Below are 17,023 nucleotides of genomic sequence, written 5' to 3' on the forward strand. Positions count from 1 at the left end.
GGAAATCGAACGTTTTCCGCAGATTTCCCCTTCTAAAGTTACTTATAGTTCCTTTTCACTTGGGTTCGCCCCCTTAAGACCCTTAAGCGCGAGGGAGGGTAAGTGACTCCTGCAGGGCAGCCAAGGTTGCCGTGCCGGATAGCGAACGCGCCTTCTCCTGGTCGGCTCACTGGTGTTGAAATAAATCCTCATATTGGCCCTCCCCCTGGGAAATAAAGGCACAGTCGATAAAAAATCGAGGAGCGAGCTCACCAAGTGGGATTGTCCCCCGGGGATCATTAGGCAGTGGCACACGGCTCCCTCCCAACCTCGCCGCCAGAAAAACACAGCCAACCCGCCCTGCCGCTAGCCGTCCACCATCCTCTAACAACAACAAATGGGCCGAACTTCTAAATTAAGTACAGCCTCTGTTGAAATAAACATAGCTTGTTCTCTGTATGTGCAATCATATTTTAGGAGAGGTAACACTGTGCAGGGGATTGAGTTGTGTGAATCGTCGGCACGTATCGTGCCGAGGAAAACGCAGGGTCACACGTAAAACCCTACGAAGCGTTTTGAATCTTTCATTATCTCCATGAAAAATGGAGATATTTTTTTTTGGCGTGTCTGTGTGTGGTCTGTCTGTGTGTGTGTGTGTTTGTGTTTCGGACTATTGTAGTCAGCATAACTCAAGAACCTCTGGATGGATTACGAGGATATTTGGTATGTGGGTAGGTATAGGGTGGACAAAGGTCAATGGGCTCCATGGTATATGACCTTGGTACTGCAGCAGAACGTCCGTTTTTTCTATCTTTTGACCTGGACGTGCTAGGGCCTTGATTCTGTGGCGGCAGATAGCTTGTGATGTAAGGAAAAGGTGCTGTAGGTTTGGGCCCCCTAGCAGCTTGCTCTGGAACTACAGGGGCAGTTTTGTCAAAATTTTCCAAGGATAATAACTGAACAAAGGAATGACGGATTTCCATGATATCTAGTATGCAGGTAGCATAAACATACTCTCCAAGCAGAGGAGTGGGTACGGCAGATTTTTGGCGTGTTTTTAGGCGTTTTTGTCGGGCTATCTACTTTGTCATGGTTTCTTTGTCTCTATAACCCACTTGGGTTGGCGACACAACAAAAACGATGACAAAGTAGAAGGCCCGACAAAAACGCCTAAAAACACGTCAAAAACCATCCGAAACTCTAGCTCTGCTTGGAGAGTAGCATAAACAGAGAAGTACAGAATAAAGTGGAACTTAATTTGCATAATTAATGAGGAAAATCTATATTTGCAGTGTTTTCCGTTATAGGACTAAAATATAAGCAACATATGTATTATATGGCAGGTGGAATATTAACAAATACTAATTAGGTAAATAAATTCCTAATTTGCATAATCAATACAAAAGGGCCATAATTCATCTCAGCGGTAATTGATTGTACCGTCAACATTGTGACCTGCGTAAGTCAGTTAAAGGTGTACATGACCAAGCATAGATTATGTAAATGTTAAAGTCATTTGCATTATCAAAATATTTCATGAAGATATGAGGTCTCCGAACTCTTGTTACGATTGTACCTAACGGTTCTTCTTTTATGAAGTGTTTGTTTGACAACAAAAATGTTTAAATACTGTAGTTGAAATATTGAAAGAAGAGGTCAATGTCACAGGTCAGATATTCTGACAATAATCAGTGAGCGTTTATTCCTTTTCATCTCCATGAAAAATGGAGATATAGTTTTGGGTGTGTCTGTGTGTCTGTCTGTGTGTTTGTGTTTCCTGAGTTTTGTAGTCAGCATAACGCAAGAACCGCTGGATGGATTACGATGATATTTGGTATGTGGGTAGGTGTCGGTAAGACGAAGATCAGGGTCGATTTTATTCCCCCTGGTATGTGACCTTGGTACTGCAGCAAAACTTCCGTTTTTTGTATCATTGGGACGTAGACCTGGACGTGCTATGGTCTTGATTTTTTTGGTGGCAGGTAGCTTGCAATATGAGAAAGAAGTGGTGTAGGTTTGAGCCCCATAGCAGCTTGCTCCGGAACTGCGGGGGCGTTTTTGTCAAAGTCTTCCAAGGAGATTAACTGAACAAAGAAAAGACGGATTTCCTTGATATTTAGTATGCCGGTGTCGCTTAGACAGAGATGTACATAATGAAGTTCACATTATGCACATAGGAACTAAATTTGCATAATTAATGACGAAATCTACATTTGCAGTGTTTTCCATTATATGGCTCAAATACGTATAGTATATGTAGTTTATGGCAGGTGGAACATCAACAAATACCAATTATGCAAATGCATTCCTTATTTGCATAGTTAATGCAAAAGTGCCATATCTTTTAAATGGTAAATGGTTGGACTGTCAATATTGTGACATGTGTAAGTTAGTTTACGGTCTATATGACCGGGCATATATTATGTGAATGTGGAAGTTATTTGCATAATCAGAATAGTTCATGGAAATATGAGGTCTCCGAACTCTTGTTTTATTTGGAAATCACCCGAAAATCGATTGGGTACAATATACTTATACCCTTGTGATCAATGGCTTGTCTGAAGTTGAACAAAACAAAAATGATATAATGCAGCATACCGTGTAGAGATACCTATCAATAGATGTGTCAACTTAGTGTTCAGAGGAAAATAGTCATTTCTATCGAACAAGGAGCATCACAGACACAACACGTATTTGCAAAGGTCCAATACATAATAGGGTTAATGATCCGCTCTGAGGTGTATACGGTGTGATAAGGCATTGTCAGTTCCTATAGCCACCGAATAAACTACCGTATACACCGACGGAAAGCGGGTCCTTACCGTTATTATCATATAGCCGTTATCATACATCAAACACGCCACACCACCAAAGAAAAACAAAATGGCTGCTTTTTTTTCTTTTAGGGCTGTACCATGTGTAAAATGGGGCAGGTTAGCAATCATATTACTTTGGTAATTTATAGGATTTACCGTTGATTTCGAATGTATTTACCTGTTATCGTTACTGAATCTAATTAGCGCTGTGCTGTCACAGGTCTGTCTATATCAAAAAGTTCCTTAGAATCGAATAAACAGCAGCACCCTCCCATGTAACGGTAACGTCAATGGGAACCTTGGAGCATTCAGTCTCTCACAGTCCCCGCTCACACTACAAACCAACATTCATTCATTCATTCATTCATTCATTCATTCATTCACTCAGTCTCTCACAATCTCAGCTCACATTAACAAGCCACAAGATTCACTCAGTCTCCCACAACCTCCGCTCACACTACAAACCACAACATTCACTCAGTCTCTCACAATCTCAGCTCACACTACAAACCACAACATTCACTCAGTCTCTCACAATCTCCGCTCACACTACAAACCACAACATTCACTCAGTCTATCAAAATCTCAGCTCACACTACCAACCACAACTTTCACTCAGTGTCTCACAACCTCCGCTCGCAATATAAACCACAACATCCATCCATTCACCCAGTCTCTCATAGCCTCCGCTCACACAACATCCACTCACTCAGTCTGTCACAGCCTTCGCTCACACTACAAACCACAACATTCACTCAGTCTCTCAAAATCTCAGCTCACACTACCAACCACAACATTCACTCAGTCTCTCACAATCTCCGCTGACAGTACCAACCACAACTTTACGGTATCTCACAACCTTCGCTCACACTACAAACTACAACATTCAGTGTCTCACAACCTCCGCTCACACTACAAACCACAACATGTACTCAGTCTCTCACAACCTCGGCTCACACTACAAACCACAACATTCACTCAGTCTCTCACAATCTCCGCTCACACTACCAACCACAACTTTCACTCAGTGTCTCACAACCTCCGCTCGCAATACACACCACAACATCCATCCATTCACCCAGTCTCTCATAGCCTCCGCTCACACAACATCCACTCACTCAGTCTGTCACAGCCTTCGCTCACACTACAAACCACAACATTCACTCACTCATTCATTCATTCATTCATTCATTCATTCATTCATTCATTCATTCATTCATTCATTCATTCATTCACTCACTCACTCACTCACTCACTCACTCACTCACTCACTCACTCGCTCACTCACTCACTCACTCAGTCTCTTACAGCCTCTGCTCACACTACCAACCACAACATTCACTCACCCAGTCGATGGAGCATGCCTCCCAACCTTGATAGCATTGTCGTGCCTTCGGCGCTAGATATGGTGAAGGTTCGGTCAGCAATCCCCCCCACCAGACGACATTTAGTGTCGCCGCCTCTGAATAATTAACAGGAAACATAAGACTTCTATGAAGATTGAAGAAAATATGTAAACGGAACTATGTACACACCACGCTTGTGTCATCTCCGCATAAATCTGCTTGTCCGTGAAGTATCGCATTACTTCCGTCTGTCTTGATACATTCACAATACAAATGTGAAAACATGTTTTGTAGGTAGACTTATTAATCGTAGAACTATAGAGAACTTCCTTTCAGGCATCTAGATACGCCAAGTTGGTATATTTCCCACAGGGAAATGAACTAATTTTGACGCAGGTTCCTTTGCGCCTCATGCTTTTTACTATCGGTTTTCTGAACGCTTCAGTCGGAAATGGTTGAACGTGAAAGCTAAGCTGATCCAAATCGAAAAACGTGGTTTCTTGTGTTTGAACGTGAAATACATGACTTTAATTAACGTTACATTTACAATGTGTACATCTGAATCAAATTTACCTGCCAACTTCCAGATGATTAGATAAGTCAGCGCGTAAAAACAAAAACAAAAAACACAGCTTATGATGATGGATAGATAACTTTGAACTTAGCTGAAAACTATAAGAAAAACAAGCTCTTATAATTGGTCGCAAATGTGCTAGCGTAGCTGAAAAGAAGTGTTGAAAAGAAAACGGTATATAGATACAGACAAATCTATACAATACTTGTATCTCATACTACACCCTCTTCAACCAATTGATCAAGTTCAAGAGAACGTTTAACTACCAAACATGTCAACAGGACCAGGAGAAGTATATGACAAGCCACTGGAACGATTTTGAAATATCGCGATCAACAAAAATACCCAGAGTGCATCTGTCACGACACCGCAACCCCGTGTTGAGACCATGTATACAGTACTTGTAATTTGGAGCCATTCCATTATGGAACCCCCGCCAAGACTTTGTCAAGCTTTGGACAGGACATTAGGAGTGCAAATCTGCAAGAGCTTCTGTATTATGGCTTCAGCCTGATCAAAACAAATATGCCGAAAGGTTGCGGTAATGAGGCAGCGGTTTCCATCGCCTGCCAGGCGAACTGACAAGCTTATCCTCCCCTTTTCCTTGCTGAGTCCCAATACAGCCTTGCGGTACTGCAACATGAAGCAACGTGTCAATAAAGCGAGGGCACTTAGATAATGCTCAGAATAAATAACTCATCAACGGCCAAATAGTTGAAAGGAAACCTCATACTTTGCCGTAGGAAAACAAGCTCGGCCCTAAATAAGAATGTTTATCGTCGAAAACCGATCCAACCCCGCGCGTCATACTTTCAGAATAAAAACATCGAAAATAAGACTAAAATAAGTAATATGCTTATCTTGATTGATGTCTTTCTTGATGATGTTTATACTAAGACTGAAGAGCGCAAAGGACTCGAACCCATTATCTTAGAAGGAAAACTTGTCCTCACAGCTGGTTGTGCGAAGTCACGATATATCATGTTGTTAGTGATCTTTGTTCACTTTGTTCAGCGCTGCTCAGCACCCTATTAGAGCGATGGCTAATTCGATTAACTTATTATTATCTTATTACGAAAGAAGGAATACATGAAAATTTTATCGCGCGGTGCACACGGGTGGATATGTTTTCATGGGGGCGCATGCAAAATCCGACTTAGAGTTAATTTGGACAGTTTTCCTCATAAAAGCCGAATTCCTATTCGGGGAGCAATTGAAGTGAACAGAGATCGATCCTTTCCTGTAAAACGGCTTATCTGTGGAGCGGCGAGGCCATGCGCCGTACAGAGGTGGGGCACTTCGTTATCGGGACATGACAAGCTCGCTGCTATCAGCGCGCCAACACAAGCAGTAGTCGCGTTGAATCTGGCACAGACAAGTCGTGGTAAACGACCGATGACCGGTCAGGTGAGAAAGATGGAGCGGCTGTTCTGCCTCTACCCTGGCCACTCGAAGAAAAAGCCAGTGTTTTTGCGCACATTCACACCAACATCATACACATGCGCGCAAGAAAACATCCAGCAGGGCAATTTACTCCCTATTTCTTCTCGAATCAAATTCGTGACTGTCAGATTTATTAAGCCGGCCATCAAAGAGCCTGACGTTTTGGTCGGAGCCGGGATGGAAATTAGATTGTCCGTCTGGTATCAGCCGACGCACCTGCTCGCACGGCCGGCCATTTCCCGGTCTGAGTTGACCGGCTCACTGTAATGTTTATGAACCCACAATCTGGGCATAGATCCGTAATGAAAACTGCGCCGAAAAGAGGTGGCGGAAGATAAGGATATACAGAGATGGCGGGAAATTTTGGCGCTCTCTCACCACTTTACCCTGTCAGACAGTTCGATGCCGTGGCCTTCTCTTCACCTCCGAAAGTCGTTACGGAAACCTGCAACTCTCGCCAATTTACTGCGCCATCGGCCATGCTGTCAGACGAGATGGAATTATTTGATCTCTTAGAAATGACAGAATTAAGCAAAAACACTTTTTACATTAGAAATTAGACAGCTTCCAATGGAATTTGCCTGGGAGAACAAATGCCGGATTGATGTTGTAAACTCACTGATGAGTTATAGTGATAATAAAACGTGGCGATATGAAAGCTGCACGCAGCTAATATACACAATAAAAACAACAAAATGTCACAGGCCCTGGAGACAGTTTCAATACGCAAGGTTCTGCACTCGCATTTCGTTACGTTTTATTACAAACAAGTTCGAAGCCTACAATAAACCCTTTGTTTGTCTCCTAGCGTTCGCGGATTTCGAAAACAGCCATCTGCTAATCTAGAAAACAAACGTAACCAGAAAATCGTGGTAGAAAGACAACATTGGCGTATTTTACAGAAAGGATTATCCTGGATTGACGCTTGAGGGCATAGATGAAGCTGTCCGGCTCGGTGAAGTAGCAAATGAGTTAATGAAGTTGGCTAATTTTGTGGCTATAGTCACGGTCACTGTAACACACTTCTGAACAATTAATTGTAAGCAGATCAATGGCACACGGCTTATTCTCATTACTGCTCATATCTGAAACTTCTTATTTATATAAACGGTATAAGAAATGTTCTAATTTGCCGCATTCCTGCATTGAACATGATTTTTTTATAGCAGAATTCTTCAGATGCTTGCTCAGTTTTTACATGTAAAAAAAGTCAATTTCATAAAATACCGTCCCAATTGCAAATTTGTTTATTCCAAACTATATCTACCCCCCCCCCCCCGTGAATGTCTTTCTCGCGTATTATGATACATTTGAGGAAACCCGCGGTAATTTGTCTCGACTTCGGGCTCGTTTTCCGAGGTAGTGGCGCGAGCAGTGCTTGTTAGCGCAGCCTAGCCTAGCCGGGTATTGTTCCAATAAAATGCTCAATCATTCTGGAGTTAGCAAATTTGCTGCGCGAATCGTACAAATCTGGAACTCCCAGTTAACTGTGTGATGGATGGCGCTTTCCCTGACTCTCGTAGGGTTGTTTTCGTCAGTTATGCGGTATTTGGAACATGTAGTTTTTATTGTAGGGTGTAGCAAAAAGCTGTGCAATAACTTAATCCCGAAATATGTGCTGTTAGTTAGTGTGTATATGTGTATTTGAGGGGGTGTATGAGGAATGGGGCGTTAAGCCTTTATCATCATATTTATATCTACCTTTGAGTGATATACGATTCTAATTCGAATGCGGTACAGAAATTATCTGCAAGAGTATAAAACTAGAAAATGTCTTTTTTCGGGAAATATTAAATTCAAGGCATTTCTAATATTGAAAAACATTCTCGACACCGAACGTTTTTGGCAACATTCCTCATTTCATGAAAATGAACGGTCTAAAACGTACTAAGGCTGCAAAGTTATGAACACAAACAGCGAAACGCTTCTAAAAGTGGACGGAATGTAAGTCGTAGGTTAAAGTGATTAGGTTTAACGAAGATCTATAGCAGAACGCCGAGTAATTTGTCGGCGATAACAACTCGTTAGCTGTACAAGGCTGTATGACGGTGATGATAGATATCTACAGCAGTCGGTGTGAGAGAAGACATGAGGAACCGAAGAGGAAACGAAGATATTAACGTTGGGTAACATAAATTCGCGGGGTACTTAAATTCGGGATTTTTCGAAAACGGGGTATTTAGGGATATGTGCTAGATGAAACATCAGTAATACCGCTAGAAATGCAAACTTGACAGACTAACGTATTCAGAACACTGTCTGAAAAGCTTCGATAACCATGCATTAGAAGTTGGCTACGTCAAAAACTCTCCGTCCCTTATTGTCACAGTCTGAGGGCTTCGTGGGAGAATTATACCACATAGATGTTCGCTGGTTTATAAGACAACATGTCACATCCGCTTCCTGCTCAACACAATTATTTACAATACAACTTAGTAGAATCTCTTTTGCTAACCTACAACTGGACTCTAAGTGTGATTAATCATCAAAACGCCTCTTTGTTGCTACAACCAATGGCTACGGCACTACGGTGAAGTTTCCCACCGCCATATTCGTTACCCAGAATCCTGCTATTCGGCAGACGACAAACGTTTGCGAGGAACACTTTTTTGTCTAAATGTTGTGTGTGATAGTGGACTGATGGCGATATTTTCCTCAAAGTTTGCTCTTAGCACAAGCAGAAACACATGGACATAGTAGTATCACCATTTCTACGGCACCCAGCTTAAGCCCCGATGAATAATGTACAAATTTCCATGACGGTGGGGGTGAACTTTGAGTGACGTTCTACCGACTCAACACACGGGTTGTTCCCAGACGCCTGATGTGTGCGGTACGGCCGTTTTTTCGTGTTTTTTTTTTTACTTGGACACGTCTATATCCATAGCACTCTCCTCATGCCAAGGATGGAACGAATAGCTGCTGTATAAAATGTAATTAGCGGTAAGATATTCAAGACGAATCTTCTCTCCCGAATTAATGTTCACCCCTGTCCGACAGCACCGTCATTGTGCGTGCGGCGGACGGTAGTTTCAAGTTGAAATATTATGGTGTCAGCACGACTAGAGACAAAATCTACCATATATATGATTAGTGCAAAGATAGTACATGATACTGACAGAATAGTAGAAAAAAAGGACGGTTTATTGTTCTGCTAGATTGATTTCAGTCAACCATTATCGGAAAAATTTATGTTACCCAACGTTATAATAATCAAAACATAAGTGTTGTTAACGTTGTTGATATCATTTATGTAGAGAAGGGATGGCCACTGGTACTATAACAGGTGTCTGCACCTGCCTGCTAGTCTACTGGACTATCACCACAGGGGGGTGAAGTGAGTCGAGCCACTTACCGCCAAGGCGCGAAGTACCCCATGTGTCAGTGTTGATTGTTTGTTGTTTGTTTACGTGAAGGCGTGATGAGTCAAGTGGGATGAAGCTATAACGACGTGACAGCTGGTGGGGAGAGCAGACGTCCGCCGGGACGGTTGTTTATTCCCAGTAGGCGGAAATGAATTTAGAAAGTGAATGCTGTCTGCGCGTGCAGATGGGGGAGGGGTACGTACATGCTTGACTTCTTCGCGCAACAGTTACTAGTATAATATGATATAAAATAACTTTATTCCGCAACAATTACACAAGGTACAAAGTATGGTTGGTACATAACTACAGTTCTATATATATCTAAGGGCTAATCTTACGGCTGGTTTTTGACATGTTTTAAGGTGTTTTTGTCGGGCTTTCTACTTTGCCATTTTTTTGTGGGTTGGTAGAAAGCCCAACAAAAACGCCTAAAAACACGTCAGAACCAGCCGGAACCCTTCCTCTGGAGAGTAGGCTAATCTACCTAAAACAAGAGTGTATAGTATGGGTTTAAAATGGGTTCTTACAATCATTGGAGGAATTTCTATCGTCTAAACATTCGAGTGTAGGAGCCCCGGCCGAAATCGGATCGCGGATGGCACCCAGGCCAGGGAAGCACAGCAGAACCAGAACAAATAGAACCCATGTGGTTTTCACTAGAAGCGGTTTTCCTTTAGGGATCGCTCTGGGCCATAGGTACAATCCCCCGTACACAAATTTATAAGTGTGTCCCAGCGGGGCTCCTAATGACGGACATATGTCATCGTAAATGTCACGCGCGTATTTTTGAAACCGACAACGTACAGGCGGGTCCATTTCATTCAGTGTCTGAAAACAATGTACCATAAAGGCATCTCGGTAGAGGTAAGAATTGTCAGGTTTCTCCTGAAAAGAATATTTAGAAAATCCAATGGTGAAAATGTACGCAGCAATAGGAAAATGCAATGTACATGAATCTGAATTTAAAAAAAAATGACCTCGAGACAAATACAGTGCTAGAGATTCATCTTTAACAACTTTACCGTACTCCCCAAGCAGAGGAGGGGTTCCGGCTGGTTTTTGACGTGTTTTTAGGCGTTTTTGGCGGGTTTTCCACTTTGTCATTTTTTGGTTGGCGACACACAAAAAATGACAAAGTATAAAGGCCGAAAAAAACGCCTCCTCTGCTTGGAGAGTAACTTTATCGATATCATTTATTCACTGAAAGTCTTGCGTCTTGTATTTTGAAGCTTCTCCGCACGAACGATGATCTGATTAATCCCTCATCCAGCTCAACGTGTGACGTATTCTTTCAGAGAATGAAGGAAAAAACAACAACCCCACAGCACTCATCTACCTGTTTGTGACCGCGAACAGGAATTTGAAGGGTGGGTTTTGTTCAAGATTACAACAAGTGACAGGGATGTGAAGGTGAGATACACTTACGCTAAATGATCCTGCGTGCGAACCCGACCCCCTTAAACATGTACTTTCTCAGAGGGAACCCAGCTTATTTCAAAGCCGACGTGCCCTGAGACCCCCCCCCCCCGCCTGTCGTATTGTCTTGATGGATGTAAATGCTTGGCGAGCGACTGAAAATCTTGTTTGCTTTGGGCAAATGTCGTCGGGTGATGGGTGAGGCACCCGAAGACAAAAGGCTCCGATGCGAAATTGCCGACTGGTGGTGATGTATTGAGCCGGAATCTCTCTATAATCATTCTCGGCACTTCTTGGCCCGCGGGTTGAAGGAAAGGAAGTCACTGTGTGAAAATCTCTCCCAGCTTCCTGTTTGAAGGAGGCCCCAAGAGGGTTGTACTTCAGGAGTAGAGCGAAAGGAGCATTGGTCGGAATTAAAGGTTACTGTGGCCATGAAATCTTTTTGTAGAGGCGCAGCGCCAGACTGCGATCCGCTAATTCCAGTTAATAATCAGGATGTGAGCGTCTAACGGCCCGCTGATCTCCCTATAAATGGGAAGGCAGAAAGCCATTCTTCGCCGTTAGCTCTCACGTTTTTATGGAGGGGCCGTCTAAATGTCTGGACGTGCGCGCACGTAGCGACCAGGATCCCCGGCTGAGAGAGAGAGAGAAAAAACTACGTAGAGGAAACGTGCGTGGCGCGCCTCGCGTTGTTGTGAAATGTGATCGGTCTTCCCAAACCCCCCTCGTGACCCGCGCTTGAAATGAGCAATTCACTTCCGGGGCACCGTTCTGATCACATATGGGCTGTGTGCGTGGTGAGGTGAGGAGCGGACAGCAACGACGCGTACATTCCCGCTAGAAAGAGGCGAGAACTCATTTTTTGGCCGAATCCAAAATAATCTTTTAACAGCGATGAAAAAAGAATCAATCAGGTAGCTATTAGTTCGTACGTAGACGCAACTTGTCATATTGATCTAAAAACTAGCTATAGATACCAACAAATTAACAAACTAAGTAAAAGACACATAGACGGAATCAAATGCGTCACGGCGAACACACCTCATCCACTATCGGATGACAGCATACATCACACCGTCTGCACTTGCGGACAAGACAAAGAAAGAAAAATATGTTTTATTTCTTTGTTCGTCTTCACCATCACATGTGTGCATAGTAGGGGAGACAAAATTTGTCAGCCGAAGTAACAGCCACATATTGGTAATTGGGTGTGTGTTTTATTTCCTGGCGCAAAGAAAGTTTACGAGCAGAAGCACCTCCTTGGCTAAACAAAGGAAGTGAGGTTGCGTTTTGGTCACGCAGCGCGTTCAACCCGCCCCCCCCCCCCCCCGAACACATACACACGTAGGTTTCAAGAGCAGCGAACTAATAGCAGCGAACGGCCACATAACACTAACAGCTTTGGATACACTTAAAGCCGTGGGAACATTTCTGTGCTTCTACGGTGCGGAAATGATATTGTGTTACAAAGGGGACTCCTAACACTGACTTTAGGGTCGGTGTCGTGTGTACATAGGTGTATACTGTGGCAGACGAGCCCGTGCTACTGTTCAGTTTGCGGACGACACATTGAAACATGATCACCCCTTCTGAGGAAAGAGCATGTCGTCGCCGATGTTTACATAGCGCGGTTTCTGTTGTTGTTGTTTGTTTGTTTATGTTTGCCACTGATCCGTTCATTGGAGTCCTTTGTATGGAATGGATGGTCCTTTGGGAACTGAAGTGTGGATCAGGCCGGCACGTGTGGGCGTGGTGGCCTGGTCCCGAGGGGAACACTTAGCCAGGCCATTAGTGTCTCACAAGATGTCAATTTCACTTTTTCCTCGCCAAGGCTTAGCCTCAGCGCAAGTCGATATCAGCGTAACCAAAGTAAACGTAAAACAACAATACTGACTAAACCTTTAACATCATGCTGAAAACACCAATGTGACTTTTTATATGTTTCGCCAGCTTCTACTTACTCTGTGAGTGTGAGCGAAGTGTAGACTTTTCCCCAGTTACTCCCTGAAAAGAATAGCTTGCTAACCACGGATAGCGAAAAGCATTGAGCCAGCGTCACTACGAAGGATGGTACTACAGTCAGGCTGTGAAAAGAACGGAAGCACACTGACTCGGCGGTGACCTTGTGGCAGTAACATGTAAGACATGTAAGGCTATGCTTCAGATGACAACTTATGAAAGAGTCATGAAAGGGTGCGCGGACGTGTCCTGTTGACCTAGAACTATAGTCACTCCCCGACCTAAGAACACGACTCTCGGAATCTCCCCGATGCACCAGAAACCTTACTTCAGAACAACATACTTTCACAACATAAGTCCACGGGTTTCTCTCTGTATAGGACTCTCCCTATGCCACATTTTCTGACTCTTCAGCGCGCGCGGAGGCGGAAGAGCACCATACAAGAACACAGAGGGCACACAAGGAAAGTGGAAAGTCTATACTTTTGCTCCAGTTCCTATCAGTATCAATCAGGATTCAGGACACAAAATACGTACGCCCGTCCCCGCACTTCCCCCAACCAAGCCCGGTGTGCGCGCGGCTTGACATCTGGTATTGTGCTATTTTGTGTGCGCTATGGACTAGCTGTAACAAGTAGGCAAAGTAAAAGAAAATTTCCCATCGGCCGATTTCGTCTCAGTGAACTGAGTTTTTACAACGAACAATGAGGGCTCTTTGGTACATAAAATAATTGACATTTGCATATTATACGCTCCAGCGAGTCTCTAAGGACAACAGCATTTTCAATCAAGGACGGACCAATCAGAAAGAAGCAGTAAGATGATACAAAATAAATTGACGCATAATTGCCCGTCAATCACGTGGAGGGTGGCCAATGGGCGCGCTAGGTTCTGCCCCATCCCTCATCGCCATGATGTGTCTGGCGGCAAACTAAAGTGGAGTTTAGTTTTCACAGAGCGCTAGTTTTGCAAGTCAGATCAGACGACCTTACGCGATGGCTACAACAACATCACTACCGTCTAGTCCCTACATAGTGAGCAGTACTGCTGCGCCGATCGTCACCACACAGGACGACAATATGCAGGTTCCCAGCGTCTCTCAGACCAGCTACAGGGACATACAGAAGCTACCAACCGATTACCTCGGGCAGCAGCAAGCCGTCAGCAATGGGCACCCCCTCTCGCAAGCACACCAATGGGTCCTACCGCACACGGAAGGCTCGCCGTGGCCAAGCAGCCTGGCCGCCGCCGCCGGAATCGGAGTTTTCACGACGGCAGACATCAAGCAGGGGAGGGAAGACTTACACGGGGCCATACTGCATCACAGGCCGCAGCAGCAGCAGCAACAACAGGCCCAGCAGCAGCAGCAGCAGCAACAACAACAACAGCAGCAGCACCCGCAGATCGTGTGGAACACGCCCGTAACTTCAGCGCACATACAGATGACAAGCAACGGGTCTTCGCCCCTGCTTAGTAGTCACGCGCACAACCTTTCCGGCTACTCTGTCAATGGCATGGTGTCGCCGGGCCAGCAGATGCACCCTGTGCTGCAGGACCACGTTCCCCAGGACTCTCCCATCCCTCAACACCACGATAACAGCGACGACGACACGCCAACGTCAGATGATCTCGAGCAGTTCGCCAAGCAGTTCAAACAACGTAGAATCAAGCTGGGCTTCACGCAGGCCGATGTGGGGCTCGCGTTGGGGACTCTGTACGGCAACGTGTTCAGCCAAACCACCATCTGCCGTTTCGAAGCCCTACAACTGAGCTTCAAGAACATGTGCAAGCTGAAACCTTTGCTTCAGAAGTGGCTAGAGGAGGCAGACTCGTCATCTGGGTCTCCCTCGAGCATAGACAAAATCGCGGCACAGGGCCGAAAGCGTAAGAAACGCACCAGCATTGAGGTGACTGTGAAGGGGGCCCTGGAATCGCACTTCCTGAAACAACCCAAACCATCAGCGCAGGAGATCGCTCAACTCGCCGACAGTCTTCAGCTCGAGAAGGAGGTTGTCAGGGTCTGGTTCTGCAATCGGAGGCAGAAGGAGAAGCGAATGACGCCGCCGGCATTGAACGGCCCTCCCGGCCCACCCGGAAGCGTGCCCACCACCGTCAGCAGTGAAGTGGACCGTGCCTCGGCGCTTCGGCCTCCCAGCGCCGAGGGCATCATGCAGTCAGCGGGCCTGGCCGCACAAAATATAGCAGCCAGTCTTGCACAACAGTGACTACCAGGGGCCAAAACAACGACAATACGCCACGGATGGGTGGGAACCCCCTTCCCAAATGCCATGTACTGATCATCTATTGAACAGATGAGTATTACGTTCTGTTGTATTTGTATATTGGACCGTCCTTGTCCTCTGACGGACGTTATCACCCACCCTAGCACGGACCGTCGCTTCTCTCATTCCGACTCAAGATTCGTTGACTTCCATTTTTGTTTGTCTCAAGAGCCACGCGTGTTATTTTCAATGCCACTGTGATATAAGGAAGGTATATTCTTTGTGAGATTTTTTCGAGGAGCAACACAAGTTTTCAATGGATGTCATTTGCTCAGAAGTCGAGTCCACCACTACACGTGTTGTATATTCATACCCCCCCTCGTCTGAGGTGCGTGCTGTTTTGTATATGACATGGCGAATGTGTATTTGGAACTGTCAAAATGTGTATTTTATGTCATTACAAAAAGTGAGTAGCTAGGGTATATATGTAGAATTTCGTGTGTTTAACGCCGGCTTTGCCAAAGTAATATTCAGGTATCGTTTCTAAAATGCTGTACGTGAGTTTCGGTCATTTTCATGTTTATCCAATGTATTGTTGAGGGGTTGTTTCGCTCCCGAGAGCAAAGGTGCATTCAACCCTCAAAATATAACATTCAGTTTCCTACAACTTCAGAATTCAGCTTAGCTGTTGTTAATTGAAAGGTATTAGTTATACTTTTTGACATTTGCTACTAAGTTGTATATGTTGTGTTTATCTTTCAAATGGGGGAATATTTCCCTAACTTCCAGATGTAAATATTACTTCTTTGGTTTCTATTTTGTATTGCGAGATATGAAGAAAAAGTACGAGAGTCTTTTTATGATTATTGTGTACAGGATAGGATCTTACGTTTGTTGATTAGATTTTTCACGGAGACATTTATATAATATTCGAAGGATTTTACCTTTGTTGCTGTAAAAATGAACCGGAACCTTCTGTGGAAGATATCAATATATATATATGTAATTAAGGAACAGTGTATGAGGAACGGTTAACTTATTTCGTGTTCCATACTACGCGAGAACATTATTTTATCCATTGTTGCTTCCACGTATGACTCAAATACTGGTATATTTTCTATTAACAACTTCGAAATGAAAAGCAAGTGAAAGAGAAAAAAAATCGAATGTAATTTTATGTGATTTAACTGGAAAAGGAGAAGACCTCTTGTAGGTAGCCGTTTAACAAGATTTTAGTGTTTGTTCAGTGGAATATGAGCAAAAAATCAGTGAGCGAGAAATAATAAATACGTTTTGGACGAGAAGAAGTGGCATGGCTTCAGTAATGTTTGTTTCTATTATCGGGACATTGACCTCTCTTCTTCACTTGTCTGAGGTCTGACGTCTCTTTCCTATCTAGTGTGCGTTTAAGTCTAGCTATATATCCATAAAGGTCTTGTCTTAAGCTCTTATTCTCGCGGTGCATGGTGCGGAGTTCCCTCGTCATAATTTTGGTTTGCGGCTTGATCGCGTAAGGTCGCGCTTAGCAAATGCAGCCGAAACAATGAATGAATGATGCCCTTGCCGTTCTGAAAACTGTTCTTTAAATCTCAGGATCAGACGTGCATGTGTGTGGGATATCTAGAACCCCCTACTCCAGATACATACGCTAGTAACTTGCACCAAACCTACCTCCCTACATTGCTGAGAATCGTGTTCGCTGCAAAACAGATCTCAGGGTTGTTTTGCAATTCAAAAATACCCAGGTTGAATAATTCGGTTGGAGTCCCTGGTTTCAATTGTTGCTGGGCACAGCAGTGGTCTTTTTGTGCCCCTTGCCTGTCTTGTACACGCGGAGACAGTAGGAACCACGGGTTCTAAACTGGATCCTTTGTCACAAGACCCTACCAGTGAACAATCCTCT

General features: G+C 44.2%; 1 protein-coding gene across 1 annotated transcript; it reads left to right on the forward strand.

Annotated features, from left to right (window-relative positions):
- Positions 1-13,829: 13,829 nt before the first annotated feature.
- LOC136421304 (POU domain, class 3, transcription factor 4-like) lies at positions 13,830-16,427 on the forward strand. Its single transcript, XM_066408518.1, has one exon. It carries the CDS (start codon positions 13,894-13,896, stop codon positions 15,121-15,123), a length of 1,230 nt encoding a protein of 409 aa, XP_066264615.1. The 5' UTR covers positions 13,830-13,893; the 3' UTR covers positions 15,124-16,427.
- Positions 16,428-17,023: the final 596 nt, after the last annotated feature.

Source organism: Branchiostoma lanceolatum, chromosome 1 (assembly GCF_035083965.1).
Source record: "Branchiostoma lanceolatum isolate klBraLanc5 chromosome 1, klBraLanc5.hap2, whole genome shotgun sequence".
NCBI lineage: Eukaryota > Metazoa > Chordata > Leptocardii > Amphioxiformes > Branchiostomatidae > Branchiostoma > Branchiostoma lanceolatum.

Coding starts and splice junctions, on each gene's coding strand:
- LOC136421304 (XM_066408518.1), top strand. CDS start 13,894: ATGGCTACAACAACATCACTACCGTCTAGTCCCTACATAGTGAGCAGT.